Source organism: Bos javanicus, chromosome 27 (assembly GCF_032452875.1).
Source record: "Bos javanicus breed banteng chromosome 27, ARS-OSU_banteng_1.0, whole genome shotgun sequence".
NCBI lineage: Eukaryota > Metazoa > Chordata > Mammalia > Artiodactyla > Bovidae > Bos > Bos javanicus.
The window spans coordinates 5,835,786-5,862,127 of record NC_083894.1 but is presented as its reverse complement, the minus strand read 5'-3'; the positions used below and the strand labels follow the sequence as shown (position 1 = coordinate 5,862,127).

The 26,342-nt window shown below is 43.9% G+C and overlaps 1 protein-coding gene across 5 annotated transcripts in view; it reads right to left on the bottom strand.

The window, feature by feature from the left end:
• MCPH1 (microcephalin 1) overlaps positions 1 to 7,405 on the bottom strand; it is a 232,250-nt gene extending 224,845 nt beyond the window's left edge. For 4 of the 5 annotated variants that reach the window (XR_009733964.1, XM_061404069.1, XM_061404068.1 and 1 more), the window contains exons 1-3: positions 7,301 to 7,405; positions 6,242 to 6,333; positions 2,250 to 2,368 (exon numbers count right to left, since the gene is read on the bottom strand). Coding sequence is in view for 3 of the 5 variants with exons in the window: in XM_061404069.1 (XP_061260053.1) it covers positions 2,250 to 2,368; positions 6,242 to 6,333; positions 7,301 to 7,340 (251 nt within the window). In the remaining 2 variants the exon portion in view is untranslated. Of the gene's footprint in view, positions 1 to 2,249; positions 2,369 to 6,241; positions 6,334 to 7,300 lie in introns of those variants that run through there. The other variant, XM_061404071.1, reaches the window with a different exon arrangement.
• Positions 7,406 to 26,342: the final 18,937 nt, after the last annotated feature.

Below are 26,342 nucleotides of genomic sequence, written 5' to 3'. Positions count from 1 at the left end.
AAGGAGCCCAAGGAGAATGACTGCCAATGGTTATGGACCTTATTCTGAGGGGATAAAATGGTCCTGGATTAGGTAGTGATAACTGCCACAAACATCTGAATAGAATACATTAAAAATTACTAAAATGTACACTAACAGGGCGAGTTTATAGTATGTGGATTTTCTTAATTAAAAAAAAAAAAGAAAGAAGGAAAGAAACACCAAACATAACTATTCACACTGAAAGGAAATAACAGAAGAAATTCAGATCCTCAGAAATGAAGAGTAAGAGAAAGAATATACAGATAAACATGACACTATTTTTTCCTCTTAATTTATTTAAAACACAGACAAGTGTTTAGAGCACAGTGACAACACTGTCTTGCAGGCCTCTACTGCATATGGTTGAAATCCATACGACCACCCTAACACAGGGGAGGGGGCAGAAACTACAGACACACAGTTACCAGGTCTCTACCTGTATTTTATGTGGCGTGGTACAATACTAAGTCTAAGCAGACTCAGAAGTTAAGGATCTATTTTGTAACCCCTAAAGCAATCACTAAAAATAAATAAAAAGAATGGAGAGAATTTTAGTCTAAAAACTAACACATCAAATAATCCCAAATAGGGACGGAAAAGGGAAGAAAGGAGCAAATGTGTCTCCTGCCTCTGCCTGGAAGGCCAATAAGGGGTGATGGGCCACGGCCGGGAGCCCACCAGCCCCACATCTCAGTCCAGGATGCTGTCCCAGTCAAAGGGCTGACGCCAGGGCTGGGGGAGAGCAGGCACGAGGTCACAGAGACACAGGAACTGGCTGAAGGGACTCCCAGTAGCCAAATCTGAATGATCTAAGCACCAGACAGACAGTGTGAACTATAAGCCGTTGAAAAATACAGGAACCCAGGAGCTGACACTAATCAATCAGTGTGGGAGAAAAGAAGGCTCTTTCTCACAGCACACAGCTGGGCACAGCCCGAAGCGGTGGACTTGGAAAATAGTCATCCTATAAGACTCAGGGTTTGGTTCAGGCAAGAACCATCATGAACGATATACCTGGGGCCAAGGGAGCAAAAGGTCTACATGATCTGAATCTGCCTCCCCACAGGCAGCTTATTAGCCTCAAAGGAAACAACAGTCATCACACAGTGGAAAAAAAAACCAGCAACGCCTTGCCAGGTGACGGAAACTCGCATCCCATTAGGAGGCAGACGGAAACGGCAGGTTTCCAGGTAGGCACACCTCACTCATGGAGCCTCTTGAGTGGGAAACCATAACCTGAGCCTAATCACGGGGAAACAGGACACATCCAAAATGAAGAACACCTTGTTTTAAACAAGAGGGGAGAGTGAGGCTGGAATCTTAAAACCTGCCCAGACAATGGAAGACAAAGAAATGGAATCAATCGTCATGCCTCACTGTTAAAGTTTTTTTTTTAACTAACAGGCTTAATTCTTTTAGAGCAGCTTCACACATCAACAGCCAAAGTCTATGCCTTATATTTTGCCTTACTGTTTTCATATAAATTTACTCTAGTTTTCTAGAAAATCAGCAGTATGACTCGTTTACATCTGGATTTCAGGAAACTTGATTTATATCATTGATACCCCACTCCCTCTGACCTCAACCTCCTCCTAAAGCCTCCCCTTGACTATTCCTGCATTCTTGCATGGGCTGAATTGTGTCCTCTAAATTCACATGAAGTTCTAACACCCAGGACCAAATGACATGACTACAGTTGAAAATGGGGCCTTGAAGGAGATAGTGAAGGTTGAATGAGGTCCCTGAGGGTGGGTAATCCAGTAAGACTAGGGTCCTTATAAAAGAGATGAGGACACAGAAACAGCCAGACCAAGTGAAGACAGAAACAATATGGCCACCAGCAAGCCAAGGAGAGAGGCCTCAGAAGAACCCAACGCTGTGGACACCTTCATAGTGGACTTCTAGCCTCCAGAAGTCTGAGAGATACATTTCTGCTGCTTAAGGCCACAGTCTGTGGTGTTTTGTTAGAGACTGGCCACCTTAGTAGACTAACAATCTGCTTCTCTGTTCCCTCAACATACCACACAGACTCCGTCTCAGGGTCTCTGGGCAGGACCCGTCTTTCGTCCTAGGAAACTAAGGATGTCAAATGCTCCCAGTAAGAGGCAGAGAAAAGATGGAAACAAAACTTTATCTAGTTCTGTGATTCATGCAAAATATCTCCACACTCTACCAATACTAGATAACTTAAGGGGGAAAAAAAAAACAAAACAGGAGAAAGGACTCACTTGTCAACCCAGAGCACTGAGACGAGCTTCACGCCTCTCTTCTGTGCTTTTTCCCAGGTGCTCTGGTACCCGTCTTTGAACACGACATGAGTTACTTGTTTGTTAAAAGTTTTTGAAACCTGCAGACAAAAGGCAGAAAACAAAAGTAAATTTATTACTACCTGCATAAGTTTCTTAAGTACAAGCCAGTGTCACTCTTGTAGACACTTGCCAAAAAAGCAACAAAATAATTAGCAAATAGTATCAACCAATATATACAATAATATATACAAATAGTATCAACCAATATATACAATACATTCCCACCCCTGTTTATTCCAGGACTGCAAGGCTGGTTTAGAACAAAAAGTCAATCATTATTCACTTCATTAACAAAGTAGAAGAGAAAAATCATAGCCACCTCAATTACATGCCAAAAATGCGTTCGATAAACTTAAAAAGTTTATTAATGAGGAAAATTCACAGTAAATTAGGATCTGAAAGCTGGTATAAGACTGCATGATGGGAAATGCTAAAACCTTTCTGTTGAGGAGTATCTCCATTCTATCCAACTGGCCCGAGCCAGCACAGTATGTCAAGAAAAGAAAAAGTGTTAGGATTAGAGAAAAATAAAACGACCCTGTACAGGTAAGAGTCAATTGTGCACATTGTTAAAAAATCCCCAAAATGCCACAGAACTCAGAAGAGTTTGATAAGTTTTCTGGACACAATGTAGATATGCAAAAATAACTAGTTCTATATAACAGCAATAGGAAAAAGAATTCAAAAGATATCATTCATAACAGCAACAAAATAACCAGAGAAAAATCATAAAACATCACTGAGAAAATTAAAGACACCCATATCAGCAAAGGCATACATCATGTTGATGCTTTAGAAGATTCCCGTGTATAAACATGTCAGTTCTCTCCATACTGATCTGCTGTTCTCTATTCAATACCAATCAAGATTCCAAAAAAAGCTTCAGGCTACAAACTGACAAACCAGTTCCAATTATGTATCTGGGAAAGCAAAAGGCCAGAACTCCTTGTATCTGGGAAAGCAAAAAGCCAGAACTCCGTGCTTGAAGAACAAAGGGTGAGACTTATTATCAAGAGTAATTAAGACAAGGGGAGTTGTCATGAGAACAGACTGTATGGGTACTGAAACATGGTTACCTAATGACAAAGGTGTCACTGTGCTAAAGGACAGTCTTTTCAATAAACAGTGTTGAGACAAATGATCATCCACTGGGAAAAAAATCAAGGCTATGGTTTTTCCAGTGGTCACGTATGGATGTGAGAGTTGGACTGTGAAGAAAGCTGAGCGCCGAAGAATTGATGTTTCTGAACTGTGGTGTTGGAGAAGACTCTTGAGAGTCCCTTGGACTGCAAGGAGATCCAACCAGTCCATTCTAAAGGAGATCAGTCCTGGGTGTTCATTGGAAGGACTGATGCTGAAGCTGAAACGCCAATACTCTGGCCACCTCATGCGAAGAGTTGACTCATTAGAAAAGACTCTGATGCTGGGAGGGATTGGGGGCAAGAGAAGGGAACATCAGAGGATGAGATGGCTGGATGGCATCACTGACTCTATGGACATGAGTTTGAGTGAACTCCGGGAGTTGGTGATGCAGGGAGGCCTGGCATGCTGCAGTTCATGGGGTTGCAAAGAGTCAGACATGACTGAGTGACTGAACTGAACTGAACTGATTTCATACCACATACAAAAACTAATTTCAAATGTATTATAAATCTAAATGTGAAAGGCAAAATGATAAAACTTCCGGAAAATAAGAGAAAAATTCCCACAACCGCCATGTAGAAATAGATTTTTTAAAACAAGATACACACACAGAAGCTTACCATAAGGAATAAACTACCATTATCATCAAAAGATGCTGCTGCTGCTAAATCACTTCAGTCGTGTCCGACTCTGTGCGACCCCATAGACGGCAGCCCACCAGGCTCCCTCGTCCCTGGGATTCTTCAGGCAAGAACACTGGAGTGGGTTGCCATTTCCTTCTCCAATGCATGAAAGTGAAAAGTCAAAGTGAAGTTGCTCAGTTGTGTCCGACTCTTCGTGACCCCATGGACTGCAGCCTACCAGGCTCCAGTCCACGGGGTTTTCCAGGCAACAGTACTGGAGTGGGGTGCCACTGCCTTCTCCGCAAAAGATGCCATTAAGGTGAAAAAGCAAGCCACAGACAGAAAATATTGCAATTCACTTGGCTGACAAAGGGGTCAACTGAAGAGTATAAAGAATGCTTACAAATCAAGAAGAAAAAAAAAACCCAATGCAAACATGAGGTGGAGACCTGAACAGGTCTTCAAAATAAGTATGGGAAGAAGTACAGGAAAATGGAAATGCACACCAGGCTGATACACCACCAGAAACACACTGTGATGGCTGAAGGTAAAGACAGACAAGACCAAGGATACACGGCAGTGGGGCTTTTATATGCTGACAGAATTATAAACTTATTCAAACACCGCAGAAAGCTGCTAGGAAATTACCGACAGCTTTCTCAGATGTGAAACGGTCTCTGTCACACAGAAGGCATCTTTGTTCTAAAAGATACAGGCTAAATATATTTAGGGACAAATTATGGTATCTGCAACTTACTTTTGAATAGTTCAGGAAAAAAATACATATACTGTTTAGAGAGATGGAGTCCAAGCAAGTATGTTAATTGTTGGGTCTATATTCACCATACTATTCTTTCAACTTTTCTATTTGAAAAACTGCTAAATAAAAGGTGGTGGGTGGGGGCGGGGGGGGGGGGAATTCAAGAGATCCAAGACCGTAATACTACTCTCAAAAGCCATTCTGCCAACTCCTATGTTCCACAGCTTTCTCCTGTCACAATAACACGTGGAGCACAAGTATGTAGCTGGTATCATCAAGTGGAAACCCTCCCAAAATCCTAATGGATATACCTTCTGATTTAGCAGGAAAAAAGGTGTCTTCTCAGGTTCAAAAGCAAACCCCAGGCCCTGCCTTCTGACTGTCACCCTAGCCTGCTCTTGGATCTTGCCCCTGCTCACTAGGTCAAGGAACACGGTGAGTCAAAGGAAACTCAGGAGCAGACACTCTGCCTGAGTAAGGGAGAACATTGCCCTTCAGTTTATGTTATGCCCTGACCGTCCCTAATCCTTGCCCTGGCTTCAGTGGTAGCTTACTGTGTTAATCTCTCCTTTAACCAGCCGACCAGCCCCCCTCCCCCAAGTCCCCCCAGCCACGAAGTCAGCTCACATCTGAACCCTGCTTCGAGCTGCTGCCTTCACCACCCCATTCCTCAGATCTCCATGATTCCCTTAACCCAGCTCACTGAACATGGTGGCACTCAACAATGACCTTACAGCTTTCAAGCTCAAAGAATATATTTCCCAATCCTAACTTTTCTTAAGCTTAGGCAGCGTTTTAGAATTTCCATCTTTGAAGTATGTTCCTCCTCCCACTTTCAGGCGTGTTTTCTGGATTCTCCTGGTATCCTTCCCAGTCTCGGTCCCAGGGTCCATGACTCCCATACCAGCCCTGGAAATACTGAACAGGCTCCACCTTCAGCACTTTTCATTCTAACCACCTGGGTAATCACCACACCTGACTCTTATGTTCTTGATGCCTAAAACAGTATCTCTAGCCCTGACAATCTCAAGTTCCAGATTTGTACATCCAAATGTCTATCAGGTTACTTCCAATATCCCCAGATTCACAACTTTTCCCTTTAAAAAAAACTATTCCTTTTCCTGTATTCCACACTTTGATGAAGAATATCAGGCATCCGAATAGCCAGTGGCAGTACCTGTATTTCCATCCTGGAGCTCTCCCCTAGCCCAGCTGTTCTCAATTTCTCGTACCATGGTTCTCTCCTTTTTTCTTCTGCCACTTACCCACTGTCCTCTTTGTCCATCGTGCTTTAAGTAAAAAATCCCAAAATAAGAAAATGCAAATAGATCTCCTTATGTTTCAGATGACTGTCAGGTGTAGCAATGGTAAAATGAATTTCTTACCTTCGCCCCCATATCCACAAGTTGATTCCTAAAGGTCTTTGAGTAATTTTCTGTCCCATTGGCTGACCACACTTCAACATAGGCCACAACATCTGAAAACAAACAAGATGCTAGCATAGAATATATCTGATATACCCTCACCCAAAGATTTCAACATATTTTTCTCCTGTTCTATTCACATTAAAAAGTAAATTTAAGATTTCTTCTGTTAAAATTGCCATTAGATTCTTTAAAATTTCAAGGGAAAAACAACTTTACTCATACATATGTCACAGTTTACATTCTCAACTCTTCCCGAATTCTTAAACCAAGCCTAACTTTCTAGAGCCAGAGTCTGTTTTCTGTAAAGGACCAGAAAGCAATTATCTTAGGCTTTGAGGGCCAAACAACCACTCCGTTAGAAGGCTGCAGCACAAAAGCAGTCAAAGACAAAAGCATAACTGCATTCCAACAAAACTTTATGGAAAATGAAGCCTGAATTTGATATAGATTTCATTTGTCCTCCTCCTTCGGTTCCTCTCAACCATTTAAAAAAGTAAAGGGCACTTTTAGTTTGCAGGTCCTACAAAAACACGGCCAACAGGCAGCCTTCGCGGGGCAGGAAACAGTTTACGAAACCCTCCCTGCTCAAAGCCTGGTGCCTTTCAGGCGTGCCTGGAGGGAATCATTCCTCACTGAGAGGTTCTGGTCACGTTGACAGAGAACAGGGAGAGGAGTTACTGGTTCTTTTTCTAATTTCACTAGAGCCCCCTCCCCGCAAATCCACCCGGCCATACAAAGACGCCAGAACCCAGAAAAAGCTGAAAACCATCCCCTCCCCCGGGCTTCCCAGCCCTTCGCGTGTCTGCGCCGCCCGCCTGACCCGGCCCAGGTCGGGCGGCGCGGTCCCTGGGCTCCGAGACGGACCCCCAACCGTCACGGGCGGTCCCGGTTCTGGGTTCGAGGACAGATCCCCGCCTCCTCCCGGCAGCCGGACTGGCGACCCCGGGGTTGCCGTGACCCGGGCGCCCGTCCTGAGGCCCGGCCGCCGCCGCGCCGGCTCGATACCCGCCTGCTCACCTTTCAGGACCGGACCCCCAAGGCTCCCGGGGGCCGCCATCACGGACGGCGGTGACGCGCAAGCGTGACGCAGTGACAGCAGCGCGCGTGCGCAAGGCGGGCTCTGCGGAAATCCGCCTGTCCGCGTCCTCTGAGCAACCAATAGGGGGCTGGGGGCGGGACCAAGACCCCTCCGCGCGGGCAACGGAGGCAGGTTCTCTCCGGACGTACCTACACGGCGCGTCAGCTCCTGCATGGAGACCCGGGGTCTCCGGTTCCCGCGGGAGGTCCCCCTAGCCGGGCTGTCTCCCTCGAGCCCTACAGTCCGCAAACCCCAGAGCGGATGAGTCTCAGAGGGAGTGGGGGAGCCTGCCCTCAGGAATAGCCTGGCCGCCTGGCTCCTTATCTTCTGGGTGTCAAACTTCCCGCCAGCCCGGAGTCCCGCCCCCGCCGCGCAGGCCCCGCCCCGAGGGCTGCGCGCCTGCGTCCTGCGGGAGCTTGGCCCAACCCCCAGCCTCCCTGCAGTGACCTGTAGTAAGGGGCGACTGTTCCCCACCCCCCGAGTTGATAAGCGTTCTCTGTTTAATCTACTCGAAACACTAAGTTAAAGGACCGTGTTGTCTGTATTAAAGAAGGAACCACCAAACGTGTGAGAAGTTTCATTTTTATGGTTTCAGTACCATTTTTGTGTTCTATCATGTAGAATATAGTCAATTACCAGGCTTAAAGAAAAATAATCTTAAGGGAGTTCCCTTATAATCAGATGGAAATCAGACTGGACTTGGAGTTTGGGGGCTGATATCAGCCACTACAGGGCAGGGAGGCCTGCAGTCCATGGGGGCCAAAGAATCGGACAGGACTGAGCAATTGAACACCACCACCAATCAGCCACTAACTAGCTATGAGATGTTAATGAGTTACTAACACTCTCCAAGTTTCATTTTCTTGTAGAAAAGCATTAATAATAGTAGAGATAATGCTATGCTAAGTCACTTCAGTCGTGTCCGACTCTGTGCGACCCCATAGACGGCAGCCCACCAGGCTCCCCCGTCCCTGGGATTCTCCAGGCAAGAACACTGGAGTGCATTGCCATTTCCTTCTCCAATGCATGAAAGTGAAAAGTCAAAGTAAAGTCGCTCAGTCGTGTCCGACTCTTCGCGACCCCATGGATTGCAGCCTAACAGGCTCCTCCGTCCACGGGATTTTCCAAGCAAGAGTACTGGAGTGGGGTGCCGTTGCCTTCTCCGAGTAGAGATAATAGCTAACATTTAATGAACACTTGGGTTTCCTACGTGTCTCAGGAATGGGTGAAGAATCCTGCAAATGCAGGAGACCCAGGGATGGAGCTCTGGGTCAGGAAGATCCCCTGGAGGAGGAAATGGCAACCTACTCCAGTGTTCTTGCCTGGAAAATCCCGTGGACAGAGGAGACTGGCGGGCTACAATTCATAGGGTCCCAGAGAGTTGGACATGGCTGAGCACAGCACACAGCACAATGAACACTTATCATGTAAGTGGTGTATTATCAAAGTTTAGATGTGTTGTCAAAGTTAATCCTACTCATGAGGTGAGTGTTATTATATAGCACTTACGTGTATTTTCCTCCTGGATTCTCACTAAAATTCTATTATTTTATAGGTATTTATTACTGTATCCTGGAGACTAACCACTGAAGCCTCCTTTGCACCCTCCCCAACTCCTTTACAATTAAAATTGCTTTCTCTTTTATACTTTGTATCACTTCATGCTTTACAACAGTTTCTGCTAAGCAATATTATACAATTTATACAATAAGTAATCAGGTTCAAGAGAGTTTACCTGACTAGTGCAAAGTAACAAACAACTGCTAACAGTTAAAACTTGTTGAAACCGAAAACAATACCTTTAGTTCTTTTGACTATAGCCAGCAGAAGGGTATAGTAAAGTCTGAAATAAGTTACCTGCGCTTCATTTTTGCTCTCTGCAAAAGTATAAAAAATGAAAGCCAGTTTCTTTCCTCTGCTAGTGCTCACCCGTAATAAAAGGAATAAACACTCAAAGCCCTTTTATATGCACTGAGGACAAAGGTAGACTGAAAATATTGACTTTCTGAGCCGTGCACTTCAGCTCAGCAGGAGGTGAGTTTTCAGAGGTTCTTCCCTGACAACCTTCCTACCATCAGGATGAGCGCGCCGCTGAGAAGGCCTGGCAGACCAGTCAGATAAAAGGCTCAGGGCTTCAGAAGGAAACGCGGGTGCCCGGAGTCTGAAGTTCCCTCTAGACTCTTCCATTCTCAACAGTACTGCATCAACATTTAGGGCAGAAGTGGGTCTGGTTTCCTAGAAATGCATGAATTTCAAAGGTGAGGCATAGATCACGGAGTTACATTTTTCTTTAAGATGTTTCTACAAAACCTAAAAAAAAAAAAAAAAAGCAGTGGAGAGAGATTTGACTAGCACACACTGTCTGATAGAAAACTTTAAAACTTTGTAATTTCTTAGTGAAAATACAAATCTCTTAATTATTAGGGACGGGGGAGCCTGGTGGGCTGCCATCTATGGGGTCGCACAGAGCAGCAGCAGCAGCAGCAGAAGGAAATTCGGCTTTTTTTCACTAATAATGGCAAATTATGCTTTTCTCAAACTTACACTTTTAAAATAAAGGTTTCATGTGTTTTCAAATGAGAATATTATTTGATGATACAGAGTAACTAACATGCTTGTCCTCAAAAACATTGAAAAAATTGCAAAAACCATGTGCACATGAATTGAGAAAAATGAATAAATGAAAAGGGAAGAAAAGCACTGGTAAAGGCCATGAAAGCCAAAATGATTTGCAAGAACAATAATGGATTATTTTAGCTTTCTATCTTTGTCATGTTTTACAGCAATAAAAATGGAACTTTATAGTTGACTGAAGAAGTAATGTTCTTATCCTAATTAACTCAAATATGAGTTCAAATAATATAAGGATTCTTTACAAGAGTTTTTACCTAGGCCAGCCACTTTGCTTAAGTTCCAAGAAATACATGGCCCATTATCTTTATTTCTCCTAGGATCTCTGTAAAATTAAATCAGAAACCCCACACAATACTGCCCTTCTGTGAGTAGATGAAATGTAGCAAGACACATCTCTAGGGAAATGCTTCTTTGCTAGTGCTGGATTTTTCTAAGTAGTTATTTTCAGTTACCTTAGTAATTGTAATTTTGGTGGGGGCGGGCATTCCTAGTGGCACGCGGGATCTTAGTTCACTGACCAGGGATCAAACCTGTGGCCCCCACACTGGAAGTAGTCTTAACCCCTGACCCCCAGGGAAGTCCCCTGTAGTTGAAATTTTAAAATGTACGTCAGCATCTCTCCCCATCGCTTGTTGTTTTAACTGCACTTAGTATCGACCTCTTCCTTCATTTATTCACAGATGTTTGCCATGCCAGTGTTCTTGCCTGGAGGATCCAATGGCCAGATGAGCCTGGTGGGCTACAGTCCATAGGGTGGCAAAGAGTTGGACATGACTGAAGCGACTTAACACACCTATAGCATATCCAGTGACCACAGACTTAGGAAAGGGGGTAGACACACCATCAGCAAGCAGGTTGTTTCAAAGAATTTTCTGTGGCCTGGAGTATTTGCCCCTCAACACCCTGATTCTGACTCAAAACTAAATTGTCTGAAATCCTTTTCAAAAGCAAAACCCAAAAAGTGAGCCCCACAGGAAAATGCTTACAATATATTGTTAAATTGAAAAAAGTAGGGCACCAGAATATATATGGTATGACCTCAAATTTGTTTAAAGAAAAAAAAGGTCTCTATTCAGGGGCTCTATTCAAGCCAAGATGCATCAGTACAGCGACATGAGTTCCTGAAATACTGGATATTCGGCACCATTTGGAAGCCAGCTGGGCTCTTGAACCACCTTAGGCTTTCTGCCTGCTCCCTCCCAACAGTATCTCTCCCCCTTTCCATCTGGCTTGCCCTGATCCAGCAGCTAGAGGGTTAACACTAGGCCCAGTCAGGGGGCCTTGGGATCCCTCCAAACCTCCTGGTGTCCCTTATCACTGGTAGCTGCCTTGGCCATTTCTTTTTTAAAGAACCCTCCAGTATGTGAACGTGACAGTTGCTCAGTCATGTCCAACTCTTGGCGACCCCGTGGACTGTAGCCCGCCAGGCTCCTCTGTCCTTGGAATTTTCCAGGCAAGAATCCTGGAGTGGGTGACCACCGGCCATCAGATCAGATCAGATCAGTCGCTCAGTCGAGTCCGACTCTTTGCAACCCCATGAATCGCAGCACACCAGGCCTCCCTGTCCATCACCAACTCCGGGAGTTCACCCAGACTCACGTCCATCGAGTCAGTGATGCCATCCAGCCATCTCATCCTCTGTTGTCCCCTTCTCCTCCTGCCCCCAATCCCTCCCAGCATCAGAGTCTTTTCCAATGAGTCAACTCTTCGCAGGAGGTGGCCAACGTACCGGAGTTTCAGCTTTAGCATCATTCCTTCCAAAGAAATGCCAGGGCTGATCTCCTTCAGAATGGACTGGTTGGATCTCCTTGCAGTCCAAGGGACTCTCAAGAGTCTTCTCCAACACCACAGTTCAAAAGCATCAATTCTTGGGCGCTCAGCCTTCTTCACAGTCCAATTCTCACATCCATACATGACCACAGGAAAAACCATAGCCTTGACTAGACGAACCTTTGTTGGCAAAGTAATGTCTCTGCTTTTGAATATGCTATCTGGGTTGGTCATAACTTCCAAGGAGTAAGCGTCTTTTAATTTCCTGGCTGCAGTCACCATCTGCAGTGATTTTGGAGCCCAGAAAAATAAAGTCTGATACTGTTTCCACTGTTTCCCCATCTATCTCTCATGAAGTGATGGGACCGGATGCCATGATCTTCGTTTTCTGAATGTTGAGCTTTAAGCCAACTTTTTCACTCTCCACTTTCACTTTCATCAAGAGGCTTTTGAGTTCCTCTTCACTTTCTGCCATAAGGGTGGTGTCATCTGCATATCTGAGGTTATTGATATTTCTCCCGGCAATCGGCCATACTGGCTGCTAAATACTTTTTATGTATTATGACTGTTTATACACAGAAGTAATTGGTTTTTTTAACCCCCAGCACTCAACCTACCATCAATTACTCTTGCCTCCTAAGACAGACTTTCATTTCTCTCTAGAATAAAGACGCCTTTGTTCCCTCACTCACTCTTCCCTCCTTCTCACTTCCTTGAGATTCCCTTCCTTTCTCCTTCCCTCTGTCGCTCCTCCCCTTCATTCCCTCCTCCTCTCTCTCTCTTTCTCCCTTTCTCAAGTGACTCCCAGTCTCACTCCCCGCTTCCTTGTGCAACAACAGCTGGAGACCAAGTTCTCCAGGAAGAGGCAGGAGCGTGCCAACACAGAGCCTGGGCAGTCCAACGGGGAGAACAGTGGAAGGCTTCTATCCCAAAGTCCAGATTAGCCTAAGGAAGAGATGGTTCTGTTTGCAGACAGCAGAGGACAAGGGTAGAACTGGGAAGACACGTTAGATGCTGCTTCCAGGACCATGCAGGAGTTGCTGGTGTTCGGGAAGGGGCTGCCATCGGAGGGGCCACGGAGATGCTGCTGGTGTGACCCGATCACGCCCCCTCCCGAATCCCCGAGTGCCCTCACTCCACTGGAGCCCTGGCTGGGCGGTGCACCCCCTCCCACACCCGCCAATAACTGTCCCTTGAGTCAGGGAGGCTGAGTTCAAAAGCCCTGCTCCCTCTTTCCAAGCAGAACACAGAATCACTGGATGATTTTTCACCCCACAGCCCCCTGTGGAGTCAGGCTGAAGCTGAAGGTCACCTGCTCACCCTGCTCAGCTCCTCTGCGGACCCTGCCCCCTTGCCCCCAGCTCCTGTCCTCCACTGCTGGTAACAGAGCACCCCTGACCTCTATGACTTCAGACCACAGGACTGTCTGGCCGTGTGTGAGCTGACTGCTCCTCACTTGCACTCCCAGTGCACTCACACTCAGGGGACAGGCAGCAGGGCTTGGGCTCCCTAGAACCCTCTCCAGGCTCCTCCAGGTGTCTGAACTATGCTGGTTGAAGCCCTGGGGCTTCGTCTGCATCTCCTTCCCACTCAGTCACTCCAAGAGACTTGGGGCTTCCGCAAAGCTGGTGTCCCAGGATAGCTAGACGTTTTCTTCTTTTCTGGAGTATAATTGACTCACAATGTTGTGTCTGTTAGTTTCAGGTATCCTGCAAAGTGAATCAGTTATATATATATATGCCTGATACACACACACCCACACACACACACATATATATATATATATGTATATATATACCTGATTCACACACACACACACACTATATATACCTGATTCACACACACACACACACACACACACACACACACACACTATATATATACCTGATTCACACACACACACACACACACTATATATATACCTGATTCACATACACACACACACACACTATATATATACCTGATTCACATACACACACACACACTATATATATATATATAACTGATTCACACACATACACACTATATATATATATACCTGATACACACACACACACTATATATATATCTAATTCACACGCACACACACACACACACACTATATATACCTGATTCATACACACACACACATTATATATATACCTGATTCACACACACACACACACTATATATATACCTGATTCACACACACACACACTATATATATATATAACTGATTCACAGAAGAACTATTAAAAGAAAAGATCTTCATGACCCAGATAAGCATGATGGTGTGATCACTCACCTAGAGCCAGACATCCTGGAATGTGAAGTCAAGTGGGCCTTAGGAAGCATCACTATGAACAAAGCTAGTGGAGGTGATGGAATTCCAGTTGAGCTATTTCAAATCCTAAGACATGATGCTATAAAAATGCTGCACTCAATATGCCAGCAAATTTAGAAAACTCAGCAGTGGCCACAGGACTGGAAAAGCTCAGTTTTCATTCCAACCCCAAAGAAAGGCAATGCCAAAGAATGCTCAAATTACCCCACAATTGCACTCATCTCACATGCTAGCAAAGTAATGCTCAAAATTCTCCAAGTCAGGCTATGTGAGCCATGAACATCCAGATGTTCAAGCTGGATTTAGAAAAGGCAGAGATCAAATTGCCAACATCTGTTGGATCATCGAAAAAGCAGGAGAGTTCCAGAAAAACATCTACTTCTGCTTTATTGATTATGCCAAAGCCTTTGACTGTGTGGATCACAATAAACTGTGGAAAATTCTGAAAGAGGTGGGAATACCAGACCACCTGACCTGCCTCTTGAGAAACCTATATGCAGGTCAGGAAGCAACAGTTAGAACTGGACATGGAACAACAGACTGGCTCCGAATCAGGAAAGGAGTACATCAAGGCTGTATATTGTCACCCTGCTTATTTAACTTATATGCAGAGTACATCACAAGAAATGCTGGCCTGTATGAAGCTCAAGCTGGAATCAAGATATTCAGGAGAAATATGAATAAGCATAGATATGCAGATGACAACACCCTTATGGCACAAAGCAAAGAACTAAAGAGCCTCTTGATGAAAGTGAAAGAGAAGAGTGAAAGAGTTGGCTTAAAACTCAACATTCAAAAGACCAAGATCATGGCATCCTGTCCCATCACTTCATGAGAGATAGATGGGGAAACAGTGGAAACAGTGACAGACTTTATTTTGGGGGGCTCCAAGATCACTGCAGATGGTCACTGCAACCATGAATCTAAAAGATGCTTGTTCCTTGGAAGAAAAGCTGTGACAAACCTAGACAGCATGTTAAAAAGCAGAGACATTACTTTGCCAGCAAAAGTTTGTCTAGTCAAAGCTATGGTTTTTCCAGTAGTCATATATGGATGTGAGAGTTGAACTATAAAGTTGAGCACCAAAGAATTGATGCTTTTGAACTGTGGTGTTGGTGAAGACTCTGGAGAGTCCCTTGGACTGCATGGAGATCAAACCAGTCAATCCTAAAGGAAATCAGTCCTGAATATTTATTGGAAGGAATGATGCTGAAGCTGAAACTCCAGTACTTCGGCCACCTGTTGTGAAGAAATGACTCATTGGAAAAGACTCTTATGCTGGGAAAGATTGAAGGCAGGAGTAGAAGGGGACGACAGAGGATGAGATAGTTGGATGGCATCATTGACTCTGGACATGAATTTGACCAAGCTCCAGGAGTTGGCGCAGGTCAGGGAAGCCTGGAGTGCTGCAGTCCCCGGGGTAACAAAGAGTCGGACACGACTGAGAGAATGAACTGAGCAGAAACACCTGTCTGGCTCAGTAGCAACCAGCTCCCATCCCTTAGGGCCAAAAGTTACTTCATTAACAAAACGAAAGACAACTTTGTCACTCTCACCTCAGGAAATTCCAAGGTTTTAGGAGCTCTGCACTAGAAAAGAGGATTAAGATCAAATCAGTTATTCTGATTACCAATAGCACTATCTCAGATAAACAGTTCAATGGTGTTAAGTATAAGCTGTGCTTCAGATCACTTTGTTGTGCAGGCGTAGTGATAAATGTATTTACATTTTTTTTTCTTTTGCAACACTAACTCCATAACTTCTAACTAACACTAACTTCATCTTTCCCATCTCCTGGCAACTATTCTGCTTATAGTCTCTACAAATTTAACTCCTCTAGGAACCTCAGATAGTTCAGTTCAGTCGCTCAGTTGTGTCTGACTCTTTGCCACCCCGTGGACTGCAGCACACCAGGCTTCCCTGTCCATCTCCAACTCCTGCAGCTTGCTCAAACTCATGTCTATAGAATCAGTGATGCCATCCAAGCATCTCATCCTCTGTTGTCCCCTTCTACTCCTGCCTTCAATCTTTTCCAGCATAAGGGTCTTTTCCAATGAATTAGTTTTTAACATCAGGTAGCCAAATTATTGGAGTTTCAGCTTCAGCATCATTCCTTCCAATATTCAGGACTGATTTCCTTTAGGATTGACTGGTTTGATCTCCATGCAGTCCAAGGGACTCTCAAGAGTCTTCTCCAACACCACAGTTCAAAAGCATCAATTCTTCGGTGCTCATTTTTCTTTATGGTCCAACTCTTACATCCATACATGACTACTGGAAAAACCATAGCTTTGACTAGACGAACCTTTGTTGGTAAAGTGATGTCTCTGCTTCTTAATATGCTGTCTAGGTTGGTCATAACTTTTCTTCCAAGGAGTGTCTTTTAATTTCATGGTTGCAGTCACAATCTGCAGTGATTTTGGAGCCCCCCAAAATAAAGTTTGTCACTGTTTCCATTGTTTCTCCATCTATTTCCCATGAAGTGATGGGACCAGATGTCATGAATTTGGTCTTTTGAATGTTGAATTTTAAGCCAACTTTTTCACTCTCATCTCTCACTTTCATCAAGAGGCTCTTTAGTTCTTCTTTGCTTTCTGCCATAAGAATGGTGTCATCTGCATATTTGAAGTTATTGATATTTCTCCCGGCAATCTTGATTCCAGCTTGTGATTCATCCAGCTCAGCATTACTCTGCATATAAGCTAAATAAGGAAGGTGACAATATACAGCCTTGACGTACTCCTTTCCTGATTTGGAACCAGTCTATTGTTCCATGTCCAGTTCTAACTGCTGTTTCTTGACCTGCATAATGATTTCTCAGGAGGCAGGTCAGTTGGTCTGGTATTCCCATCTCTTTAAGAATTTTCCAGTTTGTTGTGATCCACACAGTCAAAGGCTTTAGTGTAGTCAATAAAGGAGAAGTAGACGTTTCTCTGTAATGCTCTTGTTTTTTCAGTGATCCAGTGGACGTTGGCAATTTGATCTCTGGTTCCTCTGCCTTTCCTAAATCCAGCTTGAACATCTGCAAGTTCACAGTTCACATACTGTTGAAGCCTGACTTGGAGAATTTTGAGTATTACTTTGCTAGCATGTGAGATGAGTGCAGTTGTGGGGTAGTTTGAGCATTTTTTGGCATTGCCTTTCTTTGAGTTTGGAATGAAAGCTGACCTTTTCCAGTCCTGTGGCCACTGCTGAGTTTTTCAAATTTGCTGGCATACTGACTGGAGCACTTTCACAGCATCATCTTTGAAATAGCTCAACTGGAATTCCATCCCCTCCACTAACTTTGCGGTGATGTTTCGTAAAGGTCAGCTTGACTTTGCATTCCAGGATGTCTGGCTGTAGGTGAGTAATCACACCATCGTGGTTATCTGGATCATGACAATCTTTTTTGTATAGTTCTTCTGCATATTCTTGCCATCTCTTAATATCTTCTGCTTCTGTTAGGTCCATACCATTTCTGTCCTTTATTGTGCCCATCTTCACATGAAAAGTTCCCTTGATATCTCTAATTTTCTTGAAGAGATCTCTAGTCTTTCCCATTCTATTGTTTTCCTCTGTTTCTTTGCATTGATCATTGAGGATGATCAATGATAAAGCTTTCTTATCTCTCCTGCTATTCTTTGGAACTCTCCATTCAAATGTGTATATGTTTCCTTTTCTCCTTTGCCTTTTGCATCTTTTCTTTTCCCAGCTATTTGTAAGGCCTCCTTGGACAACCATTTTGCCTTTTTCCATTTCTTTTTCTTGGGGATGGTCTTGATCACTACCTCCTATACAATGTCATGAACCTTGGTCCATAGTTCTTCAGGCACTCTGTCTATCAGATCTAATCCCCTGAATCTATTTGTCACCACCACTGTATAATTGTAAGGGATTTGATTTAGGTCATACCTGAATGGTCTAGTGGTTTTCCCTACTTTCTTCAATTTAAGTCTGAATTTGGCAATAAGTTCATGATCTGAGCCACAGTCAGTTCCTGGTCTTGTTTTTGCTGACTCTATAGAGCTTCTCCATCTTTGGCTGCAAAGAATATAATCAATCGAATTTCAGAATTGACCATCTGGAGATGTCCATGTGTAGAGTCTTCTCTTGTGTTGTTGGAAGAGGGTGTTTGCTATGACCAGTGCATTCTCTTGGCAATCTGTTAGCCTTTCCCTGCCTCATTTTGTACTCCAAGGCCAAATTTGTCTGTTACTCCAGGTATCTCTTGACTTTCTACTTTTGCATTCCAGTCCCCTATAATGAAAAGGAGATCTTCTTTGGGTGTTAATTCTAGAAGGTCTTGTAGGTCTTCATAGAACCATCCAACCTCAGATTCTTCAGCATTACTGGTTGGGGAATAGACTTGGATTACTGTGATATTGAATGGTTTGCCTTGGAAATGAACAGATATTTTGTCATTTTTGAGATTGCATCCAAGTACTGCATTTCAGACTCTTTTGTTGACTATGATTGCCACAGCATTTCTTCTAGGGGATTCTTGCCCACAATAGTGGAAATAATGGTCATATGAGTTAAATTCACCCATTCCAGTCCATTTTAGTTCACTGATTTCAAAATTGTTGAGGTTCACTCTTGCCATCTCCTGTTTGACCACTTCTAATTTGCCTTGATTCATGGACCTAACATTCCAGGTTCCTATGCAATATTGCTCTTTACAGCATTGGACTTTACTTCTATCACCAGTCACATCCACAACTGAGTGTTGTTTTTGCTTTGACTCTGTCTCTTCATTCTTTCTGGAATCATTTCTCCACTCTTCTCCAGTAGCATATTGGGCATCTACTGACCTGGGGAGTTCATCTTTCAGTGTCATATCTTTTTTCTTTTTCATACTGTTCATGGGGTTCTCAAGGAAAGAATACTAATGTGGTTTGCCATTCCCTTCTCCAGTGGACCACATTTTGTCAGAACTCTCCACCATGACCCGTCCATCTTGGGTGACCCTACATGGCATGGCTCATAGTTTTATTGAGCTAGACAAGGCTGTGGTCCATGTGATCAGATTGGTCAGTTTTCTGTGATTGTGGTTTTCAATCTGTCTGCCCTCTAATTGAAGAAGGATGAGAGGCTCATGGAAGCTTCCTGATGGCAGACACTAACTGAGGGGAAAACTGGGTCTTGTTTTGGTGGGCAGAGCCATGCTCAGTAAATCTTTAACCCAACTTTCTGTTAATTGGTGGGGCTGTGTTCTCTCCCTGTTGTGTAATCTGAGGCCAAACTATGGTGGAGGTAATGAGGATAATGGCGGCCTCCTTCAAAAGGCCCCATGCAGCACTGCACTCAGTGCCCCCAGCCCTGCAACAGGCCACCAGCAACCCACACCTCTGCTGGAGACTCCTAGACCCTCCTGGGCAAGTCTGGGTCAGTCTCTTGTGGGGTCACTGTTCCTTTCTCCTGGGTCCTGGTGCACACAAGCTTTTGTTTGTGCCTGCCAAGAGTCTGTTTCCCCAGTCCTGTGTAAGTTCTGGCGGCTCTGTGGTGGGGTTAATGGCGACCTCCTCCAAGAGGGCTTATGCCACACCCAGGTCTGCTGCACCCAGAGCCCCTGCCCCTGCAGCAGTCCACTGATGACCCGTACCTCAGCAGGAGACACTCAAACACGGTTCTGGCTCAGTCTCTGTGGGGTCTCTGGGTCTTGGTGCTCACAAGGTTTGTTTGAGCCCTCGGAGCATCTTTGACAGGTAGGGGGTTTGATTCTAAATGCAATTTTGCCCCTCTTGCCATCTTGCTTGGGCTTCTCCTTTGCCCTGGGACGTGGGGTACCTTTTTTTTGGTGGGATCCAGCATTCTCCTGTCGATGGTTGTTCAGCAGAAAGTTGTAAGTTTGGAGTTTTCACAGGAGGTGAGTGCACGTCCTTCTACTCCGCCATCTTGGATTTCTAAGACCCTCAGATCGGCAGTACCCTATAATGTCTGTTTTTTTGTGACTGCTGTAGGGTACTATAGCAGTATCCTTTAATGTCTATAGGAGAAGCAGTATTGTATAAAGTGTGTCTTTTTGGTTTATTTCACTTAGCATAATGTTCTTTGGGTTCATACAGGTTGTGTCAGAATTTCCTTCCTTTTTAAAGGCTGAATAGTATTCCATTGTATGCAGATGTCACATTTTGCTTGTTCATTCATTCCTCGATGGACACCTGGATTGCAAGCTCTTGTTTGTGGCTGCTGGGGACAAACATCTCTTCTAAATTCTGCTTTCAATTCTTTTGGATGTAAACCCAGCAGTGGTATTGCTGGATCATATGCAATTAGTCACCTAACCTTTAAAAATATTTTTAAAAAGGGTATGTTCTCTACATGTATTAATTGCCAATGAATAAATGAACACCTGGGCAAAACAAAGAAACCTGGATATTATTTCGTACAAATACACATGCCAATATTGTATTCTGACATTCTTCCTTTCTTTCTCCAGTCAGTACCACTTAGCATCTTTACTCCTTAACCACTCCACAATAAAGAGATATAATAAGTCAGCCAAGAAAGAGTAGGATAAATATGACACTTTAGAGAGCAGTATTTGACTTCAACAGCCCTGAAGAACCAAAAACGACCAAATAAAAAGTGGGCGGAATATGGAAAGATTTGAAGCCAAAAAATTGAGAGGAAATGAAAAGACTACTTTTACATTTCAGGGGAAAGTGTTATCTATGTTCCCATTTAAAATTTTAGGTGACTTTTCATATAAAATCTGGGTTGAAAAGTTACATAAAAGTGGTTTTACAAAACATGTTAGGTAGACCTTTTTCCCTGAAGCGCTGTTGGAAATGCCTGTGGGAACAATGACAGTTTTTATTTTCTCTTTTGGGGCAGGAACACTGAATAGGATCACTTACATTTTATAACAGTATACTTTTATTCTTTCAATTTAGATTCCATATGCTGGTATTTTCCTTTATATTTTCTAGGAGAGAAATTACCTTCATGGTTCATACCTCCATAGCAATCCTTTAAAAAATTCTGACTGGAGAATTAGGGTAGCAAAAATGTTCAGCGGTTTTAATAGACAGTATATTTCAAAAATTGTTCGTGAAATTATGCAATTAATAAGCCATGCATTGGGACAGACTGAACAAGCAAGGGAATCAGTTTCTGGGAGGATCAGATTAGTGGCTGGGGATCCGGCTGTCTGCACTCTGCTGCCCCCCTACGGAAGGGGATGAGATTGCAGGCAGAAAAAGTGTGAATGCTGATCAAAGTCATCTTATTAGAATTATTGATTCTTCTATCAATTGTGCTGGATACCCTCTGGAAGGGAAAGTCAAGGTGCCCCCAGTGTGAAGTCAGATCGTGACACAGGGACCCCTGGACTATTTGTTATCATGAACTCGTTCTCTCAGTCTGCAGAGCTATACAGCCCAAGTGTGAACAGACACGGATTGGGGGACCAACTGGACTCGGCACAGTTGGTGACGTGGGGCTTAAAGGGCTGTGCTCAGTAAAGGAGTGAGTCCAGTCTTTCATATCCAGCTGGCTTCCAGCACACTGTCTGCCCAAGTCAGTTTTTTTGTTGTAAGATGCATTGAAGGCTGATAGCAGTGGACTCGGAGCAAGGCAATGGCACTCCACTCCAGTACTCTTGCCTGGAAAATCCCATGGACAGAGGAGCCTGGTAGGCTGCAGTTCATGGGGTCGCTAAGAGTTGGACACGACTGAGCAACTTCACTTTCACTTTTCACTTTTCACTTTCATGCATTGGAGAAGGAAAGGGCAACCCACTCCAGTGTTCTTGCCTGGAGAATCCCAGGGACGGGGGAGCCTGGTGGGCTGCCGTCTATGGGTCGCACAGAGTTGGACACGACTGAAGCGACTTAGCAGCAGCAGCAGCAGCAGTTGACTATTTCACATCCTTGTCTTACAATACAGGGTACAGGCTTACCAAGTGGCTCAGTGGTTAAGAATCTGCCTGCCAATGCCGGAGACACAAGAGATGTGAGTTCAATTCCTGGGTTGAGAGGATTCCCCTGGAGAAGGAGATGGCAACCCACTCCAGTATTCTTGCCTGGATAATTCCACGGACAGAGGAGCCTGGAGAGCCACAGTCCATGGGGTGGCAAAGAGTCCGACATGACCAAGCTAGTGCATGTGTGCACGTGCATGTGCACACACACACACACACACACACACACAGAGTCTTATGATACAGAAGCAGAAATATGTTCTCCAAGGTTATGGACTAAAATTAGATAGTAATGGACAAGTGTTATGGACTGAGCTGTATTCCCTTGAAAGTCACACATTAAAGTCCTAATTCCCAAAGTGACTGTTTCTTGGCCTATAAGGGGATAATTAAAGGTAAACCAGCTCATACAGGCGGGGCTCTAATCCAATAGGACTGGTGTCCTTATAAGAAAAAACACCAAGGGACCTCCCTCTCTGCACCTGCATGAAGGCCACGAGAGGACGCAGCGGGAAGATGGCCTCACCAGAAACTGAACCAGCTGCCGCCTTGATCTTGACTTCTAGCCTTGAGAGCTGTGAGGCTACAAATTCTTGTTAGTAAGCTGCCCTGTCTGTGCTATTTTGTTACAAAGCTTGGACAGGTGAACACAGTAGTTTATCTGTTCAATAGCTGTTCCTTTCAAGACAACCATAGTATATTAGAAGCAGAAGTTTAATTTTTTCAGAAGGAAGGATTTATTATTAGTTGCAGCATGTAAGGAGAACACCGTGGATCTTTCCCAAAGCAGTGTCTCCCCAAACAGCAAAACTGGGGAAGTTTTAAGCTAAGGGAACATGCATATTCATGAAGGGGCTTGAGCAGAGGAGAACTCAGCATGGAACTGGGGAAAGGTCAACAAAGTCCAAGCTTTAGCTGAAGTCCAGTAGGAGGTTCTTTAAATACTTTGGAATCTAAATCAAAAAATTATAGTGCTAATTCCAGTAAGAGCCCAGCAGGAGAGCTACCACAGTCCTTGGTAATGATGGGTTTATAGTTACGACAGCGTCAGCACGTGGAAGCAGATGGTCCAAAACCCCCTGGTGATGGTTCCTTCTGCACCTTCACGTGGAAAGACAGAAAAGGATCTGAATTCACCGAGTGTACCTTCTGGGGAAAGCACTGGCTTTGTAGTGGAGTCAAGGGAGGAAATGGCAACCCACTCCAGTACTCTTGCCCTGAAAATCCCATGGACGGAGGAGCTTGGTGCAGGCTACTATCCGTGGGGTCACAAAGAGTCGGGCACGACTGAGCAACTTCACTTCACAAGGTAGATGCTAATTTTTTCCCCCATGTGCTTAAAATCATTTTTGACAGGGCTCTTGCATTTTAAAAGAAGGCGATAGCAATATTGAGGGGGATGAAAAGATTACGTTGGTAGCTGCATTGGAGAAGAGTGATGTAGAGGTTAGCCAGACGGAAAATGATCGTGGATTCCCCCCTCCCCTCAATATAGCCAATACACTTTCATGACAGTAATTTGTAATATGACTTAACATGAACCAGTGAAGTACAGGCTAAACATCATTGCGATGTAATTCTATGAGAGAAAGAATTTTTTCATTATTATGTGTTTGTTATTTTAGACAAAATGTGTCTGTTTTTTGCCAACATAATACAATAATTTGTGAAAATGTTTGAAAAGTTATTTTGGATCTTTACAGAAAGTATCGGATATGTGCAGCCACTACTTAGGAAGAGTTTGGGGCTTTGACATTTTGGTGATCGTTTATCAGACTTAAATCACTAACAAAATCACGAATTTGACTGAATACTTGTTTTCTCAATGAAAGGGACACAGTACCGAGGACTTGCCCGGGAGCCACGGTGTACGTTGCCTGCAACTTTCATTTCTACCACTAGATGGTGATGCAGGACTTTGAAAGTTTTAAGGACAGCGCCGCACGCAAAACATTTCAAGAAACCCGCAAATAACCGGCTTCTTTCCCCGGGGAAACATACATGTGACTTTCTTTCGCTCGACAGCAGTGTGAGTTACAACTGAGGTGATCGTTGTGGAAAAGTGTGTCACAGGCACGTATTTCAACCTCCAGCGTTCTGTACACAGATGCTCTTATGCTATATATATGCACACACGGTATATATAATATATTTGGAAGTATATATTCATATATATGATATATCTATGAAGATATATATTATATATGGAACTAAATATATGTTACATATAAATTAGGACATACACAAGAACTAGTGAAATTAGTCCAAATAAAACAAGAAAACATCGAATCACATAATATTGCTTTAAAAATATTATAGAAATAATCTAGATTAGGAAGACTAGAAAATTCAGATAACCAAAATTACAATAAAATTATTTACAGTCTCTCATGGCAACCCACTCCAGTGTTCTTGCCTGGAGAATCCCAGGGACAGGGGAGCCCGGTGGGCTGCCGTCTATGGGGTCACACAGAGTCAGACACGACTGAAATGACTTAGCAGCAGTAGCAGCAACATAGGTTTAAGAAAAGCAAGGTGGCTGCTTTGGAATATTGGAAATCTATAGCAAGAAGAGATAAGAAAGGCTTCTTCAGTGATCAATGCAAAGAATTAGAGGAAAACAACAGAATGGGAAAGACTAGGGATCTCTTCAAGAAAATCAGAGATACCAAAGGAACATTTCATGCAAAGATGAGCTCAATAAAGGACAGAAATGGTATGGACCTAACAGAAGCAGAACATATTAAGAAGAGATGGCAAGAATACACAGAAGAACTGTACAAAAAAATCTTCACGACCCAGATAATCACGATGGTGTGATCACTGACCTAGAGCCAGACATCCTGGAGTGTGAAGTCAAGTGGGCCTTAGAAAGCATCACTACGAACAAAGCTAGTGGAGGTGATGGAATTCCAGTTGAGCTATTCCAAATCCTGAAAGATGATGCTGTGAAAGTGCTGCACTTAGTATGCCAGCAAATTTGGAAAACTCAGCAGTGGCCACAGGACTGGAAAAGGTCAGTTTTCATTCCAACCCCAAAGAAAGGCAATGCCAAAGAATGCTCAAACTACCACACAATTACACTCATCTCACATGCTAGTAAAGTAATGCTCAAAATTCTCCAAGCCAGGCTTCAGCAATATGTGAACTGTGAACTTCCTGATGTTCAAGCTGGTTTTAGAAAAGGCAGAGGAACCAGAGATCCAATTGCCAACATCCGCTGGATCATCGAAAAAGCAAGAGAGTTCCAGAAAAACATCTATTTCTGCTTTATTGACTATGCCAAAGCCTTTGACTGTGTGGATCACAATAAACTGTGGAAAATTCTGAAAGAGATGGGAATACCAGACCACCTGATCTGCCTCTTGAGAAATTTGTATGCAGGTCAGGAAGCAACAGTTAGAACTGGACGTGGAACAACAGACTGGTTCCAAATAGGAAAAGGAGTTCATCAAGGCTGTATATTGTCACCCTGTTTATTTAACTTATATGCAGAGTACATCATGAGAAACGCTGGACTGGAAGAAACACAAACTGGAATCAAGATTTCCGGGAGAAATATTAATAACCTCAGATATGCAGATGACACCACCCTTATGGCAGAAAGTGAAGAAGAGCTAAAGAGCCTCTTGATGAAAGTGAAAGAGGAGAGTAAAAATTAGCTTAAAGCTCAACATTCAGAAAACGAAGATCATGGCATCCGGTCCCACCACTTCATGGGAAATAGATGGGGAAACAGTGGAAACAGTATCAGATTTTAGTTTTCTGGGCTCCAAAATCACTGCAGATGGTGACTGCAGCCATGAAATTAAAAGACACTTACTCCTTGGAAGGAAAGTTATGACCAACCTAGATAGCGTGTTCAAAAGCAGAGACATTACTTTGCCAACAAAGGTCCATCTAGTCAAGGCTATGGTTTTTCCTGTGGTCATGTATGGATGTGAGAGTTGGACTGTGAAGAAGGTTGAGCACCGAAGAATTGATGCTTTTGAACTGTGGTGTTGGAGAAGACTCTTGAGAGTCCCTTGGACTGCAAGGAAATCCAACCAGTCCATTCTGAAGGAGATCAGCCCTGGGATTTCTTTGGAAGGCATGATGCTAAAGCTGAGATTCCAGTACTTTGGCTCCCTCATGCAAAGAGTTGACTCATTGGAAAAGACTCTGATGCTGGGAGGGATTGGGGGCAGGAGAAGAAGGGGACGACAGAGGATGAGATGGTTGGGTGGCATCACTGACTCAATGGACGTGAGTCTGAGTGAACTCCGGGAATTGGTGATGGACAGGGAGGCCTGGCGTGCTGTGATTCATGGGGTTGCAAAGAGTCGGACATGACTGAGCGACTGATCTG